The following is a 21,085-nucleotide window of genomic DNA, read 5'->3' on the forward strand; positions in this document are numbered from 1 at the left end:
CCCCCTATCCTTGTGTTGGGTTCCTAGGTCTGTACACCTACTGTGCCCATTATGATGGGTTCTCACCATCCTTGTGTTGGGTTTCTAGGTTTGTACATCTGCTGTGCCCATTATGAAGGGCTCTCCCTATCCTTGTGTTGAATTTCTAGGTTTGTACATGTGCTGTGCCCATTATGAAGGGCTCCCACCATCCTTGTGTTGGGTTTCTAGGTTTGTACATCTGCTGTGCCCATTATGAAGGGCTCCCACCATCCTTGTGTTGGGTTTCTAGGTTTGTGTATCTGATGTGCCCATTATGAAGGGCTCTCACCATCCTTGTGTTGGGGTTGTAGGATTGTACATCTGCTGTGTCCATTATGAAGGGCTCCCACCATCCTTGTGTTGGGTTTCTAGGTTTGTACATCTGCTGTGCTCATTATGAAGGGCTTCTGCCATCCTCTGGTTCCTGGGTCTGTATACTTACTGTGCCCATTATGAAGGGCTCCCCCTATCCTTGTGTTGAGTTTCTAGGTTTGTACATCTACTGTGCCCATTATGAAGGGCTCCCACCATCCTTGTGTTGGATTTCTAGGTTTGTACATCTGATGTGCCCATTATGAAGGGCTCCCACCATCCTTTTGTTGGGTTTCTAGGGTTGTACATCTGCATGAAGAGCTCCCACCATCCTTGTGTTGGGTTTCTAGGTTTGTACATCTGCTGTGCTTACTATGAAGGGCTTCTGCCATCCTCGGGTTCCTAGGTCTGTACACTTACTGTGCCCCATTATGAAGGGCTCCCCCCTATCCTTGTGTTGGGTTTCTAGGTCTGTACACATACTTTTCCAATTATGAAGGGCTCCCACCACCCTTGTGTTGGGCTCCTAGGTCTGTGTTTATTATGAGGGGTTCCCACCATCCCTGTGCTGAGTTCTTGGAGCTGTATACCTGCTAAGTGCATTATGAAGGGCTCCCACTATGCCTGTCAGTGTTTCATTTGCAAAAATGAAATCAAGAACACCCAAAACACCCAAAACTTTCAGGGGAGAACGGGAAAAGAGTCAGTAATCATGGCAGGGAAATCTCGCTGTTGGAGCATCGAAGACCTTTAAGAAGCCCAGAGCTCATGCGCATTGCTACTCTTTAGAGTTGTCCTTGCCTCACTCTGGGGCAAGTTACTGAATAATCGTCTGCAGTGTCCATTTTTTGCTTCTTTTCAAATCTGTTCTGATCCTGCTTTCCATTTAACACCTCACATTTAGAAATATTGCAGATATAAAACAATGTAAACTCTTCCACCATCAAGTTCTTATTCTGCCTGGTGGCCTCCCTTATCTCAGGTCACGTCTATCAGAACCTCAGCCAAGTGCGTAACAATGACCAGAAACCAGAGTGGTGGCACAATTAGCATAGTTTCCCATTAAATAACAATGAAATCATTTCACGCTTACGTTCGATACACCTGCATCCCATCCGCAGACAGCGCACGTAGGCTTCTGTAGAGGACTCGCTGCGCAGCTGGTCTCCGGTTAAATACCTAAACAGGAAACACAAAGAGGGGGTCAGGGCTGGGGAAGAATGGCCCAGGTGCGGAGGGGTTGTCATCCCGCATTTCTGCAAAACGCTTGTGTCCCTTATTATATAGTCATTTAAAGGGTCAGTCTACTCGCAATTAGAATTTCAAGTTTTGACAGACACCGGTGAGATGAATCAGCCAGTTGGCTTCCAATACTTTTCAGGGTCGCTGCTTGGAGAACTCTCCCTACCGGAGCGAAAGAGAAGCAAAATAAGGCTGTTCTTCCTCCGCGTCCCACTCGGGTTGTATAGGGGCTCGGTCACGGCTCCTGTCAGCTCATAAGCCAAAAAATAATGTTGAAAATTTAGTGGCACATGGTGACGAGTTTATTCGTTAAAAACCAAATAGCTCCAAACAAACAAGACAATCGCATTGACGCATTTCAGCCTAAATGACCCCAGTCATAGTTATAACTAAGGCCATTTAGGCTGAAATGTGTCGCCATGACCGCCTTGCTTTTTGTTTGGCGCTCTGTGCTTTTTACTGAATAAACGTTTGCAAGGACTTGTTGCCGTGTACTGGTACTTTTTTTTTTTTACATTATTTCATAGCTAAAGAGAACCAGTCACCACTAAACTTACAGAAGAGTCTAAATATTATAACTCTGCAGTGTTACATATGGATTTTTTCCTAACCTGTTTTTTAGCTTAACTCCATTTACACCTCTGCCTTTAACATCGGAAGCCATTTTTTTTTTTTTTCATTTTAAATGTAAAAAAAAAAAAAGAACCAATACCGCTTTCAAAGTTATGGTAAAGAAGTCCTTTTATCTATAAAACTTTCCAACGTATTTTGAGTGTTACAGAGAGAGCAATGAACACTGGATTAGGCTGCAAGACCGAATGCAGCACCGGCCAAATCAATCAGGTCCACCTGTAGAAGGGGCTTTGAAATTGGTGCCAAGAGCACAGGTCCCTACCCCCACTCCTGTCCTGCTAGAACACTGTCGCTCCTGCTGAGGCCGAACCCTCTGTCACATTGTGCCCCCCCTACCCCCCATGCCAGAGGCCTCCACAAGACTTCCCTGGCTAATGTTGCCACCTTATCCCTTTAAAATTGAACACCTATTAATTACACAGGTACTGTGGCTCATTAAGTTGGTAATTAAACTCATCTGTATTAAATTAGCTTCAGAACCTGCTTGGGTTTTAAGGGATGAGCTGGCAACCCTATTTCCGACCACTGACCTTTATATCTCAAGGAAGGACTGTCCACTCAAGAATTCGTTTTGCTGCACTTTCCTCATATATTTCCGGAAATGGCACAACAGTCACATCACATCGACATACATTATGGAGTCACTTGACAGTGCATAGTCAATCACATTTAGTGGACGGTCCACAGTAGTCACATGTGAAAGCATGTGCAGCACCTTTAGTAGCCTTTTCCCCTCCAACAGTCTCTCCTCTACCCCGGGGTCATCATTACTCACAGGACTGGACTTTATGTAGTCACCTTCTCCTTAGATACACACCTCTCCCAGAACCCTCCAGGGGGATAGCCTCCCTCAGCGAACTCTTGGCCTGGCCTAAAAAAGGCCCAACCCCCACCTCAATAAAGGACAGAAAGAATACAACGGGCTTTTCTTGGGTGCAGGTCAACTCCTCCCCTGGCCTCCTGCCCTGTCTAGGGCCTAAGCTGGTTACATCCATGCTGGTGCCCTAGGACTTCTTTCCAGCCTGGCATATAATTTTGAACTGACTCACCCATGACATCACTGCAGGAGGGGTCTATCTAAAAGGGGCCTAGCACCTGATGACACTGTCTGCTGTAACCATACACTATTCTGCCACAGAGCCACCTTGTGGCAGACTAGCCAGCTGCACCTGCCTACACACCACCAAAGGTCACTATAGACTTGTGCTCCTCATCTCTTAAAATGTAGCACCTGAGAGGTGTAGGCCTGTTTACATTGATGGATAAACTCAATACTTGGACCTTTAAAACTGGCTTGGAGCTCCTTTTTTTTCCCACATTTTGTACATCTTACCCAAAACACCATCAGCTGCATAATTTCAGTTTAAAAGGAGCCTTACCAAAGTTATCGAATTTCCAAGACTGGATTTAAACAACTACACCTAGCTAATAAGACTCCGAATGTTCTTATTTATCCAGTTCATGGTATAATTGGTAATAATTAGTCACATTTAACTGGACTTGTTCTATGATGTTGAAGTTTTGCAGCTTCTCCAAGCCACTTCTCTAGCTCCACTAAAGAACTAATGAAGTGGTCGGAGAAGCTACTAAATGTCTTCAATGTTACAGAACAAGTCCAATTGAATGAGACTAACTACTACTAACTATACCTTGACCTGGATAAATGAGAACCTTCATAGGTGTACTAGTTAGGGGTGGTTGTTAAACTCCAATCTTAGACGTACAATGACTTTGGTAAGACTGTGTAAGGTCAAAATTGGAATGGGTGGTGCTGGATCTCAAGAGCTTGGTCTAGGTGTAGCCAATAGTAGTGAGTCACATGTAACTGGACTGTAATGTTGAAGACATTTCATAGCTTCTCCAAGCCACTTCTCTAGCTACACTAAAGAACTAAAAAGTGGTTGGAGAAGCTACAAAATATCTCCTAGGTTATGGAACAAGCCCAGTTGAATGTGACTCACTACTACTAGCTACACCTAGACCAAATTCTTGAGATCCAGCACCACCCAAAAAAGCTGGCAATGCTTTGGCGATGCCTCAGTGATAGCGGCGATCCTCCGGGTGTAAAAAAGCTTTAACTTGGCACGAACCACGTAATCTGATAAGTCAGTCATAGACATACTAGTTAGGTGTAGTTCACCAGTAATCCAGTCTTAGGCGTACAATGACTTTGGTAAGACTGTGTAAGGTCACAATTGGAATGGGTGGTGCTGGATCTCAAGAACTTGGTCTAGGTGTATCTAGTAGTAGTGAGTCACACGTAACTGGACTGTAATGTTGAAGACATTTCATAGCTTCTCCAAGCCACTTCTCTAGCTACACTAAAGAACTAAAAAGTGGTTGGAGAAGCTACGAAATATCTCCTAGGTTACGGAACAAGCCCAGTTGAATGTGACTCACTACTACTAGCTACACCTAGACCAAGTTCTTGAGATCCAGCACCACCTATTCCAATTTTGACCTTACACAGTCTTACCAAAGTCATTGTACGTCTAAGACTGGATTACTGGTGAACTACACCTAACTAGTATGTCTATGACTGACTTATCAGATTACGTGGTTCGTGCCAAGTTAAAGCTTTTTTACACCCGGAGGATCGACGCTATCACTGACGTATCGCCAAAGCATTGCCAGCTTTTTTGGGTGGTGCTGGATCTCAAGAACTTGGTCTAGGTGTAGCTAGTAGTAGTGAGTTACATTCAACTGGACTTGTTCCGTAACCTAGGAGATATTTTGTAGCTTCTCCAACCACTTTTTAGTTCTTTAGTGTAGCTAGAGAAGTGGCTTGGAGAAGCTATGAAATGTCTTCGACATTACAGTCCAGTTACATGTGACTCACTACTACTAGCTACACCTAGACCAAGTTCTTGAGATCCAGCACCACCCATTCCAATTTTGACCTTACACAGTCTTACCAAAGCCATTGTATGTCTTAGCCCTTGTACACACGGTCGGAGAATCTGTCGGAATGAGTCTTATCGGACCGTGTCGTCAGATAATCCGACTGTGTGTGGTATGCATCGGACTGATTCCGTCCGAATCTCCGTCCGACCCAATTTTCCAACATGTTGGAAATATTTCCCGACCAACTGGGCCGGACGGACCTAATCCGATCATGTGTAGAGCATTTTCATCGGACCAAGTGCCACGCATGCTCAGATCAAATTCCTACATCAAAGCTATTGGCTACTAGCCTGAATGTAGTCCCATCGTAACGAAATAACGTCATCACGTTCTGAAAGATCGTATTTTTCACCAACTTGGCCCGACCGTGTGTATGCAACAGTTTCGGACACAATCCGTCGGACTAAATCCGACGGGCAAAATCCGACGGATTTGGTTGGCAAAATCTCCGACCGTGTGTAAGTGGGTTAAGCCCTTGTACACACGGTCAGACATTCTGACAACCAAATCCGTTGGATTTTGTCCAACGGATTTTGTCCGACGGATTGTGTCCGAAACTGTTGCATACACACGGTCGGACAAAGTTGTCGGAAAATCCGATTGTACATAACGTGATGACGATATTTCGTTACGATGGGACTACGTTCAGCCTAGTAGCCAATAGCTTTGGTCTAGGAATTTGATCTGAGCATGCGTGGCACTTTGTCCGTCGGAGTAGGCTACACATGATCGGAGTATGTCCGATCGGAGCATGTTGTCGGAAAATTTTACCGGCAAGTTGGAAAAGTTGGTCCGTCGTCCGACGGAAACAGTCCGATGGACACCACACACAGTCGGATTATCCGACAAAATGGTCCGATAGGACACATTCTGTCAGAATCTCCGACCGTGTGTACAAGGGTTAAGACTGGATTACTGGTGAACTACACCTAATTAGTATGTCTATGACTGACTTATCAGATTACGTGGTTGGTGCCAAGTTAAAGCTTTTTTACACCCGGAGGATCGCCGCTATCACCGAGGCATCGCCAAAGCATTGCCAGCTTCTCCAGCAGCCCATCAGGTACGGGATCTTCAACATAAGCATTTAATACAGATAATTCTTGGAGTTCAGCTTCAGACTCTTTTTCATTTTCTTATTATTATGTTTAGAAGAATTCCCAATGCATTTAAATGCGATGTACCTGGGTTTCCCAGAGGATTAAAGCCCCATCATTACTCACGTGTTGTGCGAGGAAGCAATCCAATAATGCGACAGAGGATTATTCATATTCTGGACTGCAATTTCATCGTATTTCTCATCCCAGATGCTATTCTCTTTGGAAAATAAGTAGGTCAGGAACTATAAAAGATTCAAAGACATAAGGAAGGAGAATAAGATGTCCTCATTAAAGAGAGTCTTGGCTATTTAAAGTGCACCTGTGATTTGCTTATGCAGGACAACGCCAACTGAAGTCACAGAAATAGTCAGTCTGATGGACATGGTACTAAGAGCCTCCATTTTTGATAGTGTCTGTAATGCCGCGCACACACGACCGGAGTTTTCGATGGAATAGGTCCGACGGTCTTCCCGACAGACTTTCAGCGGAGTCCTGACGGACTTTCCGAACGAACGGACTTGGCCACACACAGCCCTTGTACACACAGGTCGGACATTTTGACAGCCAAATCCGTCGGATTTTGTCCGACGGAGTTTGTCCGAAACTTGTGTTGCATACACACGGTCGGACAAAGTTGTCAGAAAATCCGATCGTACCTAACGTGATGATGTTATTTCGTTACGACGGGACTACGTTCAGTCTAGGAATTTGATCTGAGCATGCGTGCCACTTTGTCCGATCGGAATTCTCTACACATGATCGGACAAAGTCCGATCGGATCATGTTGTCAGAAAGTTTTATAGACAAGTTGGAAAACTTGGTCCGTCGGATACTCCGATGGAAACAGTCCGATGGAGACCACACACACAGTCGGATTATCCGACAACGCGGTCCTATCAGACATTGTCCATCGGAATATCCGACCGTGTGTACAAGGGCACAAGCACACCAAAGTCCGACTGATTGGAACGTGATGACGTACGACCGGACTAGAATAAGGAAGTTCATAGCCAGTAGCCAATAGCTGCCCTAGCGTCGGTTTTCCTCCGTCGGACTAGCATACAGACAAACTGATTTTTCGACCAGACTCGAGTCCGTTGGAAAGATTTGAAACATGTTTTAAATCTAAAGTCCATCTGATTTTTAGACAGCAAAGGTCCAATGAAGCCCACACACGATCTAATTGTCCGGCAGATTCGTTCCGTCGGACCTAGTCCGTCGGAAAGTCCGGTTGTGTGTACACAGCATAAATGCTCACCCTGAAAGGGTTACTGGTTTGTCCCGGGTCCCTCTCCCACAAGTGCAGCGGCAGCCAGGTACACAGCAACATTTAGCCTTTTGGCTCAATGAATAGTCTAGGGCAGGGGTGTCAAACTCAGTTTAGCATTATTGTTACCCTCAAATAAATATATCTGTAAGACTAGATGTCCTAAGCACCCCCCCCCCACATACATCAGATGTCAAGAGCCCCCCATCATCCCTTACATCCCAATGCACCCCCCCCCCCCTTGTGCTGCTGCTGGGAAGAAGTTGGGGTGGAGCTAGGAATAAGAAAATGTAGAGTCTGGAAGAGGTCCGGAGGAGGACTAGAGTAAGCTGCCAGAGTCTGCTGAATGCTGAGATTAAGGAAGGCGGGGACTAGAGGGTGCTACAGCTGCACAGAGAGGTGCAGGATCTGTAGGAGGAGTTTTGTCCTCTTCTCTTCTGCCGATTGCTGGGACGAGAAGGGGGGGTGGGGCAGAGAGGAGCCTCTCTGCAGCTGCATGGAGAAGAGCAGGATCTGACGGAAGAGTTCTGTCCTCCTCATTGCTGCCGACTGCTAACACAAGGTGAGGGCGGAGATGAGGGGAGTGCCGCAGATGCAGGAAAAGTGTGAGGGCTACATAAAATGGTCTGGTGGGTCTAATTTGGCTTGAGGGCTTTGTGTTTGACACATGTTGTCTAGGGGTTGCCTTTTTCTGTATTTATTGCTGAACAACCTGGATAGGATACCAGGAGCTGTAGGATATTCAAGAACACTGAACATTAATGAGAGGACACTTCCCACTCTGCACCTGCTTCTTAGAAAAGTCCCTTCAACAATAGCCGAGGGAATGGACAGCACTGGGACCGTATAAGCAAAGACCAAGGCAAGGCAAGCCTTAGTATTAGTGCACCAGGGGTTAACAGCAACAAGAGTCACCCGGATCCTGCACTCAGGTCTGTCCTCACAAGTCCTTGGGAATTTGTATGCCTCCCTCCAGTGTCAGACATATATTTCCTTAGTGAACTCTCCACACGGGGTCGTACGTGAAATCCCCCTTCTTTAGCTTTGGAGTTTCTTAACAAGTAGGCCCCAAGCTGGGACCTTGATGAGCTCCTGGTAAATTTTAGCTGGGCTACCTGAGAAGGGAGCAGCAGAACTTCAGACTGGGAACTTTTCCTCCTGGACCAGAACTCCAACTGCTCCAGCCCCAGGCCATTTATGTGATCTGCAGCCACCTATTGGGCAAACTGTCACGGTTCCTACTGTGCCATGCAAACGGCCAGGCGTGGCCATCCCCCAGGGGGCTCAAGGAGGTATTGAACCCATGATTTTCTGTGTACTGCTCCTGCTGTATTGCCTCTGAGCCACTCCTCATCTCATTATTCAGCCTTGTTTCCAGCTATGCCTTGTCCTGCATGCAGCACTAAGGGCTATACTCTGGATCTTGCTTTGCAATTAGCACCTGTCACTCCCGGTTCAGCTGAGGCAGTTTATGTAATCACGACAAGTAGAGGCACAAAAGATCAGAAAATAATATACTCCAGAGGGCTGTCTGTATAAAGTTATATTGGACGATAATATGAATGAGAACTTTTAGTTCTCAAGTCCCGTGAAAGTGTCTTTCGTTCTTTGAGTGGGACTTTGGAATGCAGGGCTGCCACCACAGGGAGCTGAAACCAGGCTCCTAGACTGTTGCAGGAAAAGAGAAGAAGAAGGGGGCGCCTCTGGGTGTAGATTTTTAAAAGGCAATTTATTCACAGGTAAAACAAACAGATGATGCACTCACATTTTCCAAGGCATAAAAAGGCATGTAGAATACAAGGGGGGCGTTTTTTTCATCTGATTCGTCCGTCACATAGGATCCGGTCCGCGGGTGTCATGTTGTCCTCTCCTGGCGTTACCATGAGTTTGTTGTTAAAAAATGCCGGCTTGGTGGACGCAGAGGATGTGTTTCCAAAGCAAGGCTTGGTTAGCGGCAGGCGACGCGTTTTCTGAGCGTTCGGGTCGAGGTGGAGAGACGACCGCGCTCTTTCATCAGGCCAATCAGTGATTGGCCTGATGAAAGAGCGCGGTCCTCTCTCCACCTCGACCCGAACGCTCAGGAAACGCGTCGCCTGCCGTGACGTCACAACCCCACGACCCGCGTGTCACCGCTAACCAAGCCTCGCTTTGGAAACACATCCTCTGCGTCCACCAAGCCGGCATTTTTTAACAACAAACTCGTGGTAACTCCAGGAGAGGACAACATGACACCAGCGGACCGGATCCTATGTGACGGACGAATCAGATGAAAAAAACGCCCCCCTTGTATTCTACATGCCTTTTTATGCCTTGGAAAATGTGAGTGCATCATCTGTTTGTTTTACCTGTGAATAAATTGCCTTTTAAAAATCTACACCCAGAGGCGCCCCCTTCTTCTTCAGTTTATGTAATCAGCTGGGTATAAAACACTGCCTCACTCTGAAGGCTGTGTCAGTTCATTGTCCCTTGTATTGCCAAAAGTGCCTGTTTTCCTGTGTGTCTTTGCAAAGCTGAGCATACATCTCTGCACTATGGACTCCAACCAAGGTAAGACCTTACACAAACCTCTCCAGGGATTGGCTGGGACCCAATACATATTCAGGCTGCTCATTTGATTTGCTCCACTGCTTTGTTCTGGAGCCTTCCAAAGGCAGGGAAAAGCAATAAAGCTCGCAGCATGTGGGACCCTGATAAGTCCAAAGCAATCAACAACTGCTCCAATAATCACAGAGGAGCTCAAAAATAAGTAAATCTACCTGACAGCCTGGCACAATAACTAGGAGAGTGCTGAATGTCATGTCTACTTTCCTGTCATAGCCACATTGCTCAGTGTTTGTAAACGTAACCGTGCCGTGCAGTAGGCACCAGAGGCCAACCGCACAGGCCAGTCAATGCTAAAAGACCCGACCAGACATGCCCGCTCTCTTTCTCTGCAATACAAGTCTGTGTGAGGACACTTTTGCTGAGGGGTTGTGGCTGTTACCCAGCTCTGCAAGCATAGAGCACCGGAGGGTGAGAACAGGAACCACGTTTCCACTCAGAGAAAAATGTATTTTAAGGCAATTCTGAGTGAAGGTTGGTTAAAAATTATAACGTAGTAGTAAAGGATTATAAAGAGAAAGAAATTTGAAGTTGAGACTTCAGTTGGGCTTTAACTGTTGAACCCCCCCCCCCCCCCCCCTCCTTTACTTAAAAACAATCAAACTAACTTATTTTGGGTAGAGCGACCCTTTAACACTTGGCGCTGCTTACCTCATCTACGTAAAGAAAGGCCTCTGCCGTCTCTCTCATAGTGTCATCTATAAACTTCGTCATCCGCTCGCGGACTTTGTTAAGATCCTGGGCTGAGGACTCCTTTAGGAAACATGGAGGACAAACAAGATGCACAAGCCTTTCAGTAACATCAACAGTATAAAAAATAATGTTTAGTGCATTCATTCTGTAACATATCTTAAAGCGAAATTCCAGGCATGGAACCCCCAACGTTACACCTAGTAGTAGTTGCAATGTTAATTTAGCAGACTCCGAGACTTCTATAGGTAGACAGCCACGCAGGGAAAGACATCCAGCAAGACACCACATCTGCATGAGTAGGACCGCTGTCTCCTATGGCAACAATCTTGAAACAGTTTCTAACAAAGGTTGTAATGAACTTATTCACTTCTTCTACAATCTCCTATCATAGATCTTCACTCAACTGAGCTCCCTGTCTTTCACTAGACTTGCTGATCCACTGCCACTGGATCCCCTGAGCTCTCCCAATCTTCTCATCCAGTATCCTCCTCAAGCGTCACCCCCACGCCCCTGCTGGGTCCCTAGCTTGGCACTCAGATACTCCTCAAGCGTCACCCCACTAGCCTGCTCGGTCCCTGGCTTGGCACACAACATTGCTCTGCAAGAGTCACCTCCACTGGCTGGGTCCCTGGCTTGACATCTGCTGAAGTTTCCCAATTCTTCACCGTCCCCGGTTGGTGAGAATATTGCTCTGGTACTTTGCTTTAGCTACCCATAGTGGTCCCCGGTACAAGGTGGATGGCCCCTTAGTGGCAACATCTTCCCCTCTACCTCTGACCACGACAGGTTCTCCAGCTGACAGAACCGCCACTGCAAGCCGAAATTCCAACCCTACGATGCTCTCTTGCTTCTGGATAGGCCTTCAGACAGCCTAGCAGCCAGATGCCCCCCGGGTTAGGCTTCAGGCTCTAGCTCACACACGTCCACCCAGACAGCCGTCCCAGTGGCACAGAACCCCGATCACCTGATCCCACCCAAATAAATAGGCTCTCCCAGCAGGCCAAGGGACCCAAGAAAATCCCTGCCCATTGGCTGAAACACCCCATTCATTCCTAATCTGTTCTTGCAAATTGCAATGCCCTTGTCCTATCTAAAGTGAGGCCACGGAGCAGCAGCCAAAGGCTGCTAAGCGCAGGGACGGCATGACAGTTGTTTGCATGCACTGTCGCCGCTTTAATAACAATACAGGTGGGCCGCTTTAAGAAGCCGGGTAGGCGGAGCCAGGGGGCGGAGCTAGCACATTCGGCCGGGAAGCCGAGCGGAAGCTAGGCCACTTGGAGAGCGGAGGAGGAAGAGATTCCCACCCACCCTCCCCTGTGGTTGGTAGGATTTGGTTGTGAGGGGGTGTTGGCTGGGTGTGCTGGTTGTTTGGGGGGTCAGTTTAGAAGGGTAAGTGGTGCAGGTGGTAATTAGGTTGTACCCATCCATGGGGATGGGGATGGTTGTTGATGTACTTCCTGGTTACATGGGGGTAACCGGAGGAGAAAAGGGGTAGGTCACTGCATTGGTTTGGGTTTAGCCTCCGAGACAGGGGATGCCGTCTGGAGGTCAAGAGGTCAAATATATGGTGCAGTGACCAGTAGGGTCTTGGATATGCTAATGACCCATGTTCCAGCGTTAAAGGAAAAGTTTGCAAGTTATTTTTATTAAAAGTTATTTATTAAAAGTTTATATTTTATATTTATATATTTTGGTTAATAAATCAAGGCCTTTGGCCCTTTACTCCAAACGCAGTCTGGTCTGGTTTAATGGGGTGTGAGGGGGTTTGGAGGAAAGGGGGGTGATGGGGGGTATGTGGCAAAAGGTGGGGGGGGTGGAAGTATCAGACAATACAAATGTCATGTCACCAGATACCCGGCCATCTAGTGACAGAAGAGAGAAGTGCAGCAATTCCAGAATTACTGTGAAATCAATTGAACTCCTATCAGTTGGCCAAGGCAACTATCACTTGGCAAATAGATTTACTAGCAACCCTGCCTAAACATCAGGGGGCTACATCCACTTTTATACAATTTTTCTGCCATCTTTTTGAAGGTCAGGGGATGTCACAAGTACTTCCTCTTCTTCCTCCTGTAGTGGGCGTCGTACTCCGCTCAGTCCTGGAATACTGTGAACCCATGAATGAATTGCCCCTGGGGGGGGCGGGGGGAGGGTGAGTAAAGGACAGGCTGGGTTCGTAGGAAATGACCAGAATGATGTGACTGCCATTGTGCCTGAAGAGGACAATCGACACTGGACTGGGGAGGAAGCAGGAGGTAGCGCAGGAGCATAGAGAAGATATTCAGACCATTTTTTTGGGCGGGGGGGGGGAAATGAAAAAAATAAAAGCTGAAGTTCCATTTTAAAGTCTAACTCCATAATCTAATCTTTATCTCCACATAAAGTCGGTTCCAGCAACCATGCAAGTAAATAATATTTTTTTTTAATTAAACATTTTCCCTATGTTACCCCTTAACCCTTCACTAACTTTAGCCAACCCTTATTATGAGTATTCCTCCCATTCTTTCCTCCAAATTAAATTTTGTTGTTTATGCATTCGTTAGTGTTGAAAAAAAGATCTGCCAATGGTTTGTATGGCAGATGCACCTGTGGTTGTGTAAAATATTAATCATGGAGGAGTAGTCTTGGCCTTTGTGGCGCATCTCTTGGTGTAATAAATAATTGCTCACTTACCAACCGCGATGACCACGACCCCTCTATGACTATTATTTCTACACAACCACGGGGACCTCTGATAAGCCACTGACAATTTTTTTCTACCGCTAACGAGTTCTTCATACCGATCTGATGTCCCCCATGAGGACCGAGGATTGGAGTTTTCCCAAGGCATCAAGCGCGTTTTCCCATTTCTTGAAGAAAAGGGTTATGCTCCTCAAGCATACCAGGAAGGTTGCATATCTGGTTATTGACAACCTTATTAAATGTGTTTTTTTTTTCCATCTTTTCCAGAACTCAATACATATCTAATAACATTGCCAGCTTACTAGGTCAATGGGTTCTCTCACCTCTTTTTTTTTTTCTCTCAGCTCTTTTCTTCTTCTTTTTTTTCCCCAAAGGACGCCACAGAGTCTTTATCTCCCCCAAACTCATTTTTGAGGACCACCACCCTACAGATTGTGTGTGTGCTTGTAACGTAGGAGAGGTGTTCCTGTACACAATTTCAGGTTCTTTGATGTCTCTCCCATACAGAAGACGCATCTGTTAGCCCTTGTACACACGGGTCGGACATTCCGACAACAAAATCCGTTGAAATTCTGTCTGACGGATTTTGTCCGAAACTTGTGTTGCGTACACACGGTCGGACAAAGTTGTCGGAAAATCCTATCGTTCGTAACCTGATGACGTTATTTCGTTAGGACGGGACTACGTTCAGGCTAGTAGCCAATAGCTTTGGTCTAGGAATTTGACCTGAGCGTGCGTGGCACTTTGTCCGATCGGAATTCTCTACAAACGATCGGACAAAGCCCCCCCCCCCCAGATGACGTCTTCTAGGACGAAACGCGCCGGGACTCCACTGCAGCCATGTTTTTTATTGAAAAGCGCTTGATCTACTGTATGCATGTGAGTTTATTACTTTTTATAAAATTTTCTTTTAAAACGGAATTACGCTATTTGGTCCCTGTTTCCCTTTACATGTGTTCAACCATTTCAATTGGTGTGTATGGCTGGAGATAACCTACTGCCCAGTACATGAACGGAACGGTTATACGTGAAATTCCCCTGGAGAATTTATTTTTGAGAAATCTACATACAAATATACAAGCTTTTGTGATCCTTCGAATGTATATTCGTTTGGATCCAGTATATCTGGTAAGCCTACACCTCATCTGGTGAAGGGAATATCACGTGGTGTCTGCATGACCTTTACATGTAAAGAAGGTGGATGGTGATTGTCTACATATATGTGGACCGGATTATCACATACAAGAGACTCTGCATCTCCTTTTTTTTTTTGGACTTTCTTTCACCTGTTATTTTTCACTTACCTGTAATTTTCACTATACACGTGATTTATAGGAAACTTTGTTTCTCTTCAGGTCATTTTTCATTACACACTATTGATGTTTAAAATATATACGCATATGTTTTATATATGAGTGTATATTATCTTACATGAGAATGTTATAATATGCCTGGTTTTAGTGCTACACTTTTGTATAGAACGATCGGATCATGTTGTCGGAAAATTTTATAACCCAGCTCTAAAACTTTGTTGGTTGGATATTCCGACGGAAAGAGCCCGATGGAGCCCCACACACGGTCGGATTATCCGACAACGCGGTCCGATCGGACATTTTCCGTTGGAATGTCCGGCCGTGTGTACAAGGGCTTAGTGTAATAAATACAGGGGGCAATGAGAGCAAACTCTCCATTTCCTGTATGGAAGGGGGGGGAGGGGGTGTTCTCCCCAATCATACCTCATCCATCAAAAATTATTTGTGGAGATAAAGATTCTGAAGTATCCATCCAAAAAAAGAGTAGACACGAGACAACTCTTTGCCCTTGTACACACGGTCGGAGATTCCGACAACCAAATCCGTCTGAGTAATTCCGACGGATTAATTCTGGAAGAGGTCCGGAAGTGATGTTGCATACACACGGTCGGACTAAGTTGTCGGAAAATCCGACGTCATCACGTTCTGAAAGATCGTATTTTTCGCCAACTTGGCCCGACTGTGACCTTAGCCCACGTACACACGGTCGGAGATTTTGCCAACCAAATCCGTCGGATTTTGCCTGTCGGATTTAGTCCGACGGATTGTGTCCGAAACTGGTGCATACACACGGTCGGACAAAGTTGTCGGAAAATCCGATTGTACATAACGTGATGACGTTAGTTCGTTAGGACGGGACTACGTTCAGGCTAGTAGCCAATAGCTTTGGTCTAGGAATTTGATCTGAGCATGCGTGGCACTTTGTCCGTCGGAGTAGGCTACACATGATCGGAGTATGTCCGATAGGAGCATTTTGTCTGAAAATTTTACCGGCAAGTTGGAAAAGTTGGTCCGTCGGATATTCCGACGGAAACAGTCCGATGGAGACCACACACAGTCAAAACAGTCCGATAGGACACATTCCGTCGGAATCTCCGACCGTGTGTACAAGGGTTTTGGTGTAGTAAGTTGGCAATGTTGCTAGATGTGTACGGAAGTTCTGGAAGGTTGTGAATAACCAGATTTCATAGTAAATGCAACCTTCCAGAACTCCGTACACATCTAGCAACATTGCCAACTTACTACACCAAAGAGTTATCTCGTGTCTACTCTTTTTTTTTTTTTTTTGGATGAATACTACAGACTCTTCATCTCCACTAATTATTTTTGAGGACCATCGCCCTACAGAGCCTATTGGTTTTATGTAATGTAGAAGAGATGTTTCAGGACGCGGGTTCTTTGAGGTCTCTCCCGACTCCCATACAGAAGACGCATCTTTTTCGTGTAATAAATAGACGCTCACTTACTAACCACGATGACCACAAACCCTATATGACTATTATTCAACACAACCACGTGCACCTCAATCACTCAAGCTGGTTTTTTTTTTTTCTACCACTAACGAGTTCTTCAGACCATCTTGATGTCCTACATGAGGACCTCGCATTGGGTTTTCAGAGGCATCGAATGCAATCTCCTATTTCCAGCGTAGAGACGGGTATTCTCCACAAGCGTACCATGAAGCGTACCATTTACTATTGAATCTGGTTAATCGCAACCTCATAAAATGTAAGCTTTTTTTAAAATATATTTTTGAGAACTCCATACACATCTAACAACATTGGCAACTTACTACACCAAAGGGCTCTCTCACCTCTCCTCTTTTTCTCCCGATGGATAACGCAGAGTCTTTATCTCCACAACTCATTCTTGAGGACCACCACCCTACAGACCCTATTGTTTATGTGCTTGTAATGTAGAAAAGTTGTTCCTAGTGTGAATAAATGCTCACTTATAAACCATGATGACAACAACCCCTCTATGTAGTACTTCATACGTTCCTGGATGCGCTCTCAGATTTGGGTGCTGTAGCAACAACTAGCTGGATACTGATTCAAGTCACGGGGAAGATATTTGCCAGCACACCACGGAACGACACAAATAGCGTCCAAACGGGCGATTTATTGCATGATCACAACACAAAGATCATGCAACGCTTCGGAGCCGCGCAGGGCCCCTTCGTCAGGCATGTGACATGCCTGATGAAGGGGCCCTACGCGCCTCCGAAACGTGGATGCGCTCTCAGATCTGGGTGCTGTAGCAACAACCAGCTGGATGCTGGTTCAAGTCACGGTGAAGATATTTGCCGGCACACCATGGAACGACACAAATAGCGTCCAAACGGGCGATTTATTGCATGATCACAACACAAAGATCGTGCAACGTTTGGGAGTCGCGCAGGGCCCCTTCGTCAGGCATGTGACATGCCTGATGAAGGGGCCCTACGCGCCTCCGAAACATGGATGCGCTCTCAGATTTGGGTGCTGTAGCAACAACTAGCTGGATACTGGTTCAAGTCACGGTGAAGATATTTGCCGGCACACCACGGAACGACACAAATAGCGTCCAAACGGGCGATTTATTGCATGATCACAACACAAAGATAGTGCAACGTTTCGGAGCCACGCAGGGCCCCTTCGTCAGGCATGTGACATGCCTGACGAAGGGGCCCTGCGTGCCTCTGAAATGTGGATGCGCTCTCAAATTTGGGTGCTGTAGCAACAACCAGCTGGATACTGGTTCAAGTCACGGGGAAGATATTTGCCGGCACACCATGGAACGACACAAATAGCGTCCAAACGGGCGATTTATTGCATGATCACAACATAAAGATAGTGCAACGTTTCGGAGCCACCCAGGGCCCCTTCGTCAGGCATGTGACATGCCTGATGAAGGGGCCCTGCGTGCCTCTGAAACATGGATGCGCTCTCAAATTTGGGTGCTGTAGCAACAACTAGCTGGATACTGATTCAAGTCACGGGGAAGATATTTGCCGGCACACCATGGAACGACACAAATAGCATCCAAACGGGCAAATTTATTGCATGATCACACCACAAAGATCGTGCAACGTTTCAGAGCCACGCAGGGCCCCTTCGTCAGGCATGTGACATGCCTGATGAAGGGGCCCTACGCGCCTCCGAAACGTGGATGCGCTCTCAAATTTGGGTGCTGTAGCAACAACTAGCTGGATACTGATTCAAGTCACGGGGAAGATATTTGGCAGCACACCATGGAACGACACAAATAGCGTCCAAATGGGCGATTTATTGCATGATCACAACACAAAGATCGTGCAACGTTTCGGAGCCGCGCAGGGCCCCTTCGTCAGGCATGTGACATGCCTGAAGAAGGGGCCCTACGCGCCTCCGAAACGTGGATGCGCTCTCAGATTTGGGTGCTGTAGCAACAACCAGCTGGATACTGGTTCAAGTCACGGGGAAGATATTTGCCGGCACACCATGGAACGACACAAATAGCGTCCAAATGGGCGATTTATTGCATGATCACAACACAAAGATCGTGCAACGTTTCGGAGCCGCGCAGGGCCCCTTCGTCAGGCATGTGACATGCCTGACGAAGGGGCCCTACGCGCCTCCGAAACGTGGATGCGCTCTCAGATTTGGGTGCTGTAGCAACAACCAGCTGGATACTGATTCAAGTCACGGGGAAGATATTTGCCGGCACACCATGGAACGACACAAATAGCGTCCAAACGGGCGATTTATTGCATGATCACAACACAAAGATAGTGCAACGTTTCGGAGCCACGCAGGGCCCCTTTGTCAGGCATGTGACATGCCTGATAAAGGGGCCCTGCGCGGCTTCGAAACGTTGCACTATCTTTGTGTTGTGATCAGGGGCGGACTGACAACTCATGGGGCCCCCGGGCAATAGGAGATTATGGGGCCCCCAGGCAATCAGATTATGGGGCCACACAGTATAGGCAGACATATTTCTATTAGCTGAGAAGGTACTGGAGAGGTGTGGCAGCTCTAATCTCGGGATTTTTAGACCAAAAGGATGTCGGTAAGGGACATTTCAGAGACAGATGTAAAAAAAAAACACAGATTTTTACATACTGTCCCTGGTTTTACTGAGGCTGGTAACCCTGATGGGGCCCCCTAGTGGCCCGGGGCCCTCGGGCAGTGCCCGAGTGGCTGAATGGTCAGTCCACCCCTGGTTGTGATCATGCAATAAATCACCCGTTTGGACGCTATTTGTGCCGTTCCATGGTGTGCCGGCAAATATCTTCACACCAACAACCCCTCTATGACTATTGTTCTACACAAACACAGGCACGGACCTCTGCCATACAAGACATTGACATTTTTTTTTTTCTACTACTAATGAGTTCCTCAGACCATCCTGACCGTCCTCCAACGTACGGGGCCACCACCCTACAGACCCTATGGTTTATGTGCTTGTAATGTAGACGAGACATTCCTGGACACAACTGCAGGCTCTTTGCTGGCACTTCCATACAGAAGACGCATCTTTTTAGTGTAATATATAAATGTTCACTTACTAACCACGATGACCACAACCCTTCTATGGATGTTATTCTACATAACCACGGGTGCCTCTGCCACACTGACAGCTTTCTTCTATCACTAAAGAGTTCTTCAGACCAACCTGATGTCCTCCATCAGGGCCTAGGTTTGGGTTTCCCAAGGCATCAAATGCAACCTCCCATTTCCATCGTGGAGTGGGGTATTCTCAGGGCCGTTTTTAAAGGCAGGGCAAAAGCGGCAGCTGCCCTGGGCCCTGTCATTGTTGTGGGGCCCAAAGCAGCTGCCTCATACTTGCCAATTATCCTGGTTTAAATCCCCTCATCCCTTAAGGTTTTAGTCCTGTGTCCCGATATCTCAGTGTGAAGTGCTGCTACTAATGCTGCCCAGCTCTGCCCTATTGTTGTGTACAGATGACTCACCTTCAGACCCTGTGTTTACATGTACATTGCTGGCATTCATGTGTAAATAGGGGCAGCCAGCGGCATTGATATGTATATCATGCCCCCCTGAGGTCGTATCCACAGTAATCTCTTGAAACCAATCAACAAACAGATATCATGTGTTGTAACCTCTAGCAACTAACCAGTGAACTATAATGTGTGCTGTAACCTCTAGTAACCAGTCAGTGAGCGGTAATGATACACTGTAAGCTCTGGCAACTACAGGCTCATTGCTGGCTCTCCCATACAGGAAAAACCGAGGCATCAAAGATGTTCCTCACAGCCACCAGATTCAAATTCGCCTTAGAAGTTGGAATTGGAAGTCGCCAGAGAGAGCGTGGAACTTACATCGAGCAGAGAAACTATTTAACAGCAGCCCAGCCCCCATCTGGGCACACTTTACCAGGGATTGGCTACTAAATATTCAGGCCAGGGATTTAAATTCTCCTGCCCTAAGCCCTAGAAGCTTCTGCTAGAGCAGGGGGTCTCCAAACTTTCTAAACAAAGGGCCAGTTTATCATCCTTCAGACATTGAGGGGGCTGGACTGTGGGGGGCCCACAGGAGTAGAAAATGCCCCAGCATCAGTGGGATTAAAAAAAAAAGAGCAGAAATAGTACCCCATCATTGGTATTGGGGGAATAGTGCCCCATCCTTGGTGTCATTGGGAGAAATAGTGTCCCATTGTTTGTGTGATTGGGAGAAATAGTGCCGAAGGGTTGGTGTCAGTGGAATGAATATTGCCCCGTTGTTGGTGTCATTGGGAGGAATAGTGCCCCATCACTGGTGCCACTGGGAGAAATAGTGCCCTATTGTTGTAGTGATTGGGAGAAATGGTGCCGAAGCTTTGGTGTCAGTGGAATGAATAGTGCCCCATTGTTGGTGTCATTGGGAGACATTGTGCCCCATCATTGGTATCTGTGGGAGGAATCGTGCCTTGTTGTTGGTGTGATTGGGAGGAATAGTGCAGAATCGTTGGTGTCATTGGGAGGAATAGTGCCCCATCTTTGGTGTCATTGGGAGGAATAGCGCCCCATTGTTGGTGCCATTGGAAGGAATAGTGCCCCATCATTGGTATCTGTGGGAGGAATCGAGCCTCGTTGTTGGTGTGATTGGGAGGAATAGTGCAGAATTGTTGGTGTCATTGGGAGGAATAGTGCCCCATCTTTGGTGTCATTTGGAGGAATAGTGCCCCATTGTTGGTGCCATTGGAAGGAATAGTGCCCCATCATTGGTATCTGCGGGAGGAATCGTGCCTCGTTGTTGGTGTGATTGGGAGGAATAGTGTTGAATTGTTGGTGACGTCATTGGGAGGAATAGTGCCCCATTGTTGGTGTCAATGGGAGGTGTAGATAGAGCCCCATT

General features: G+C 46.7%; 1 protein-coding gene across 3 annotated transcripts in view; it reads right to left on the reverse strand.

Moving 5' to 3' along the window:
• The window catches only part of PLCG2 (phospholipase C gamma 2), a 232,807-nt gene that overhangs the window by 104,836 nt on the left and 106,886 nt on the right, over positions 1–21,085 (reverse strand). For all 3 annotated transcript variants that reach the window (XM_077451313.1, XM_077451297.1, XM_077451305.1), the window contains exons 10-12: positions 10,732–10,833; positions 6,336–6,454; positions 1,427–1,512 (exon numbers count right to left, since the gene is read on the reverse strand). In XM_077451313.1, coding sequence (XP_077307439.1) covers positions 1,427–1,512; positions 6,336–6,454; positions 10,732–10,833 — 307 coding nt within the window. The remainder of the gene's footprint in view (positions 1–1,426; positions 1,513–6,335; positions 6,455–10,731; positions 10,834–21,085) is intronic.

Source organism: Lithobates pipiens, unplaced genomic scaffold (assembly GCF_037356315.1).
Source record: "Lithobates pipiens isolate NorthernLeopardFrog02 unplaced genomic scaffold, aLitPip1_a1.2 Scaffold_10, whole genome shotgun sequence".
Classification (NCBI taxonomy): Eukaryota; Metazoa; Chordata; class Amphibia; order Anura; family Ranidae; genus Lithobates; species Lithobates pipiens.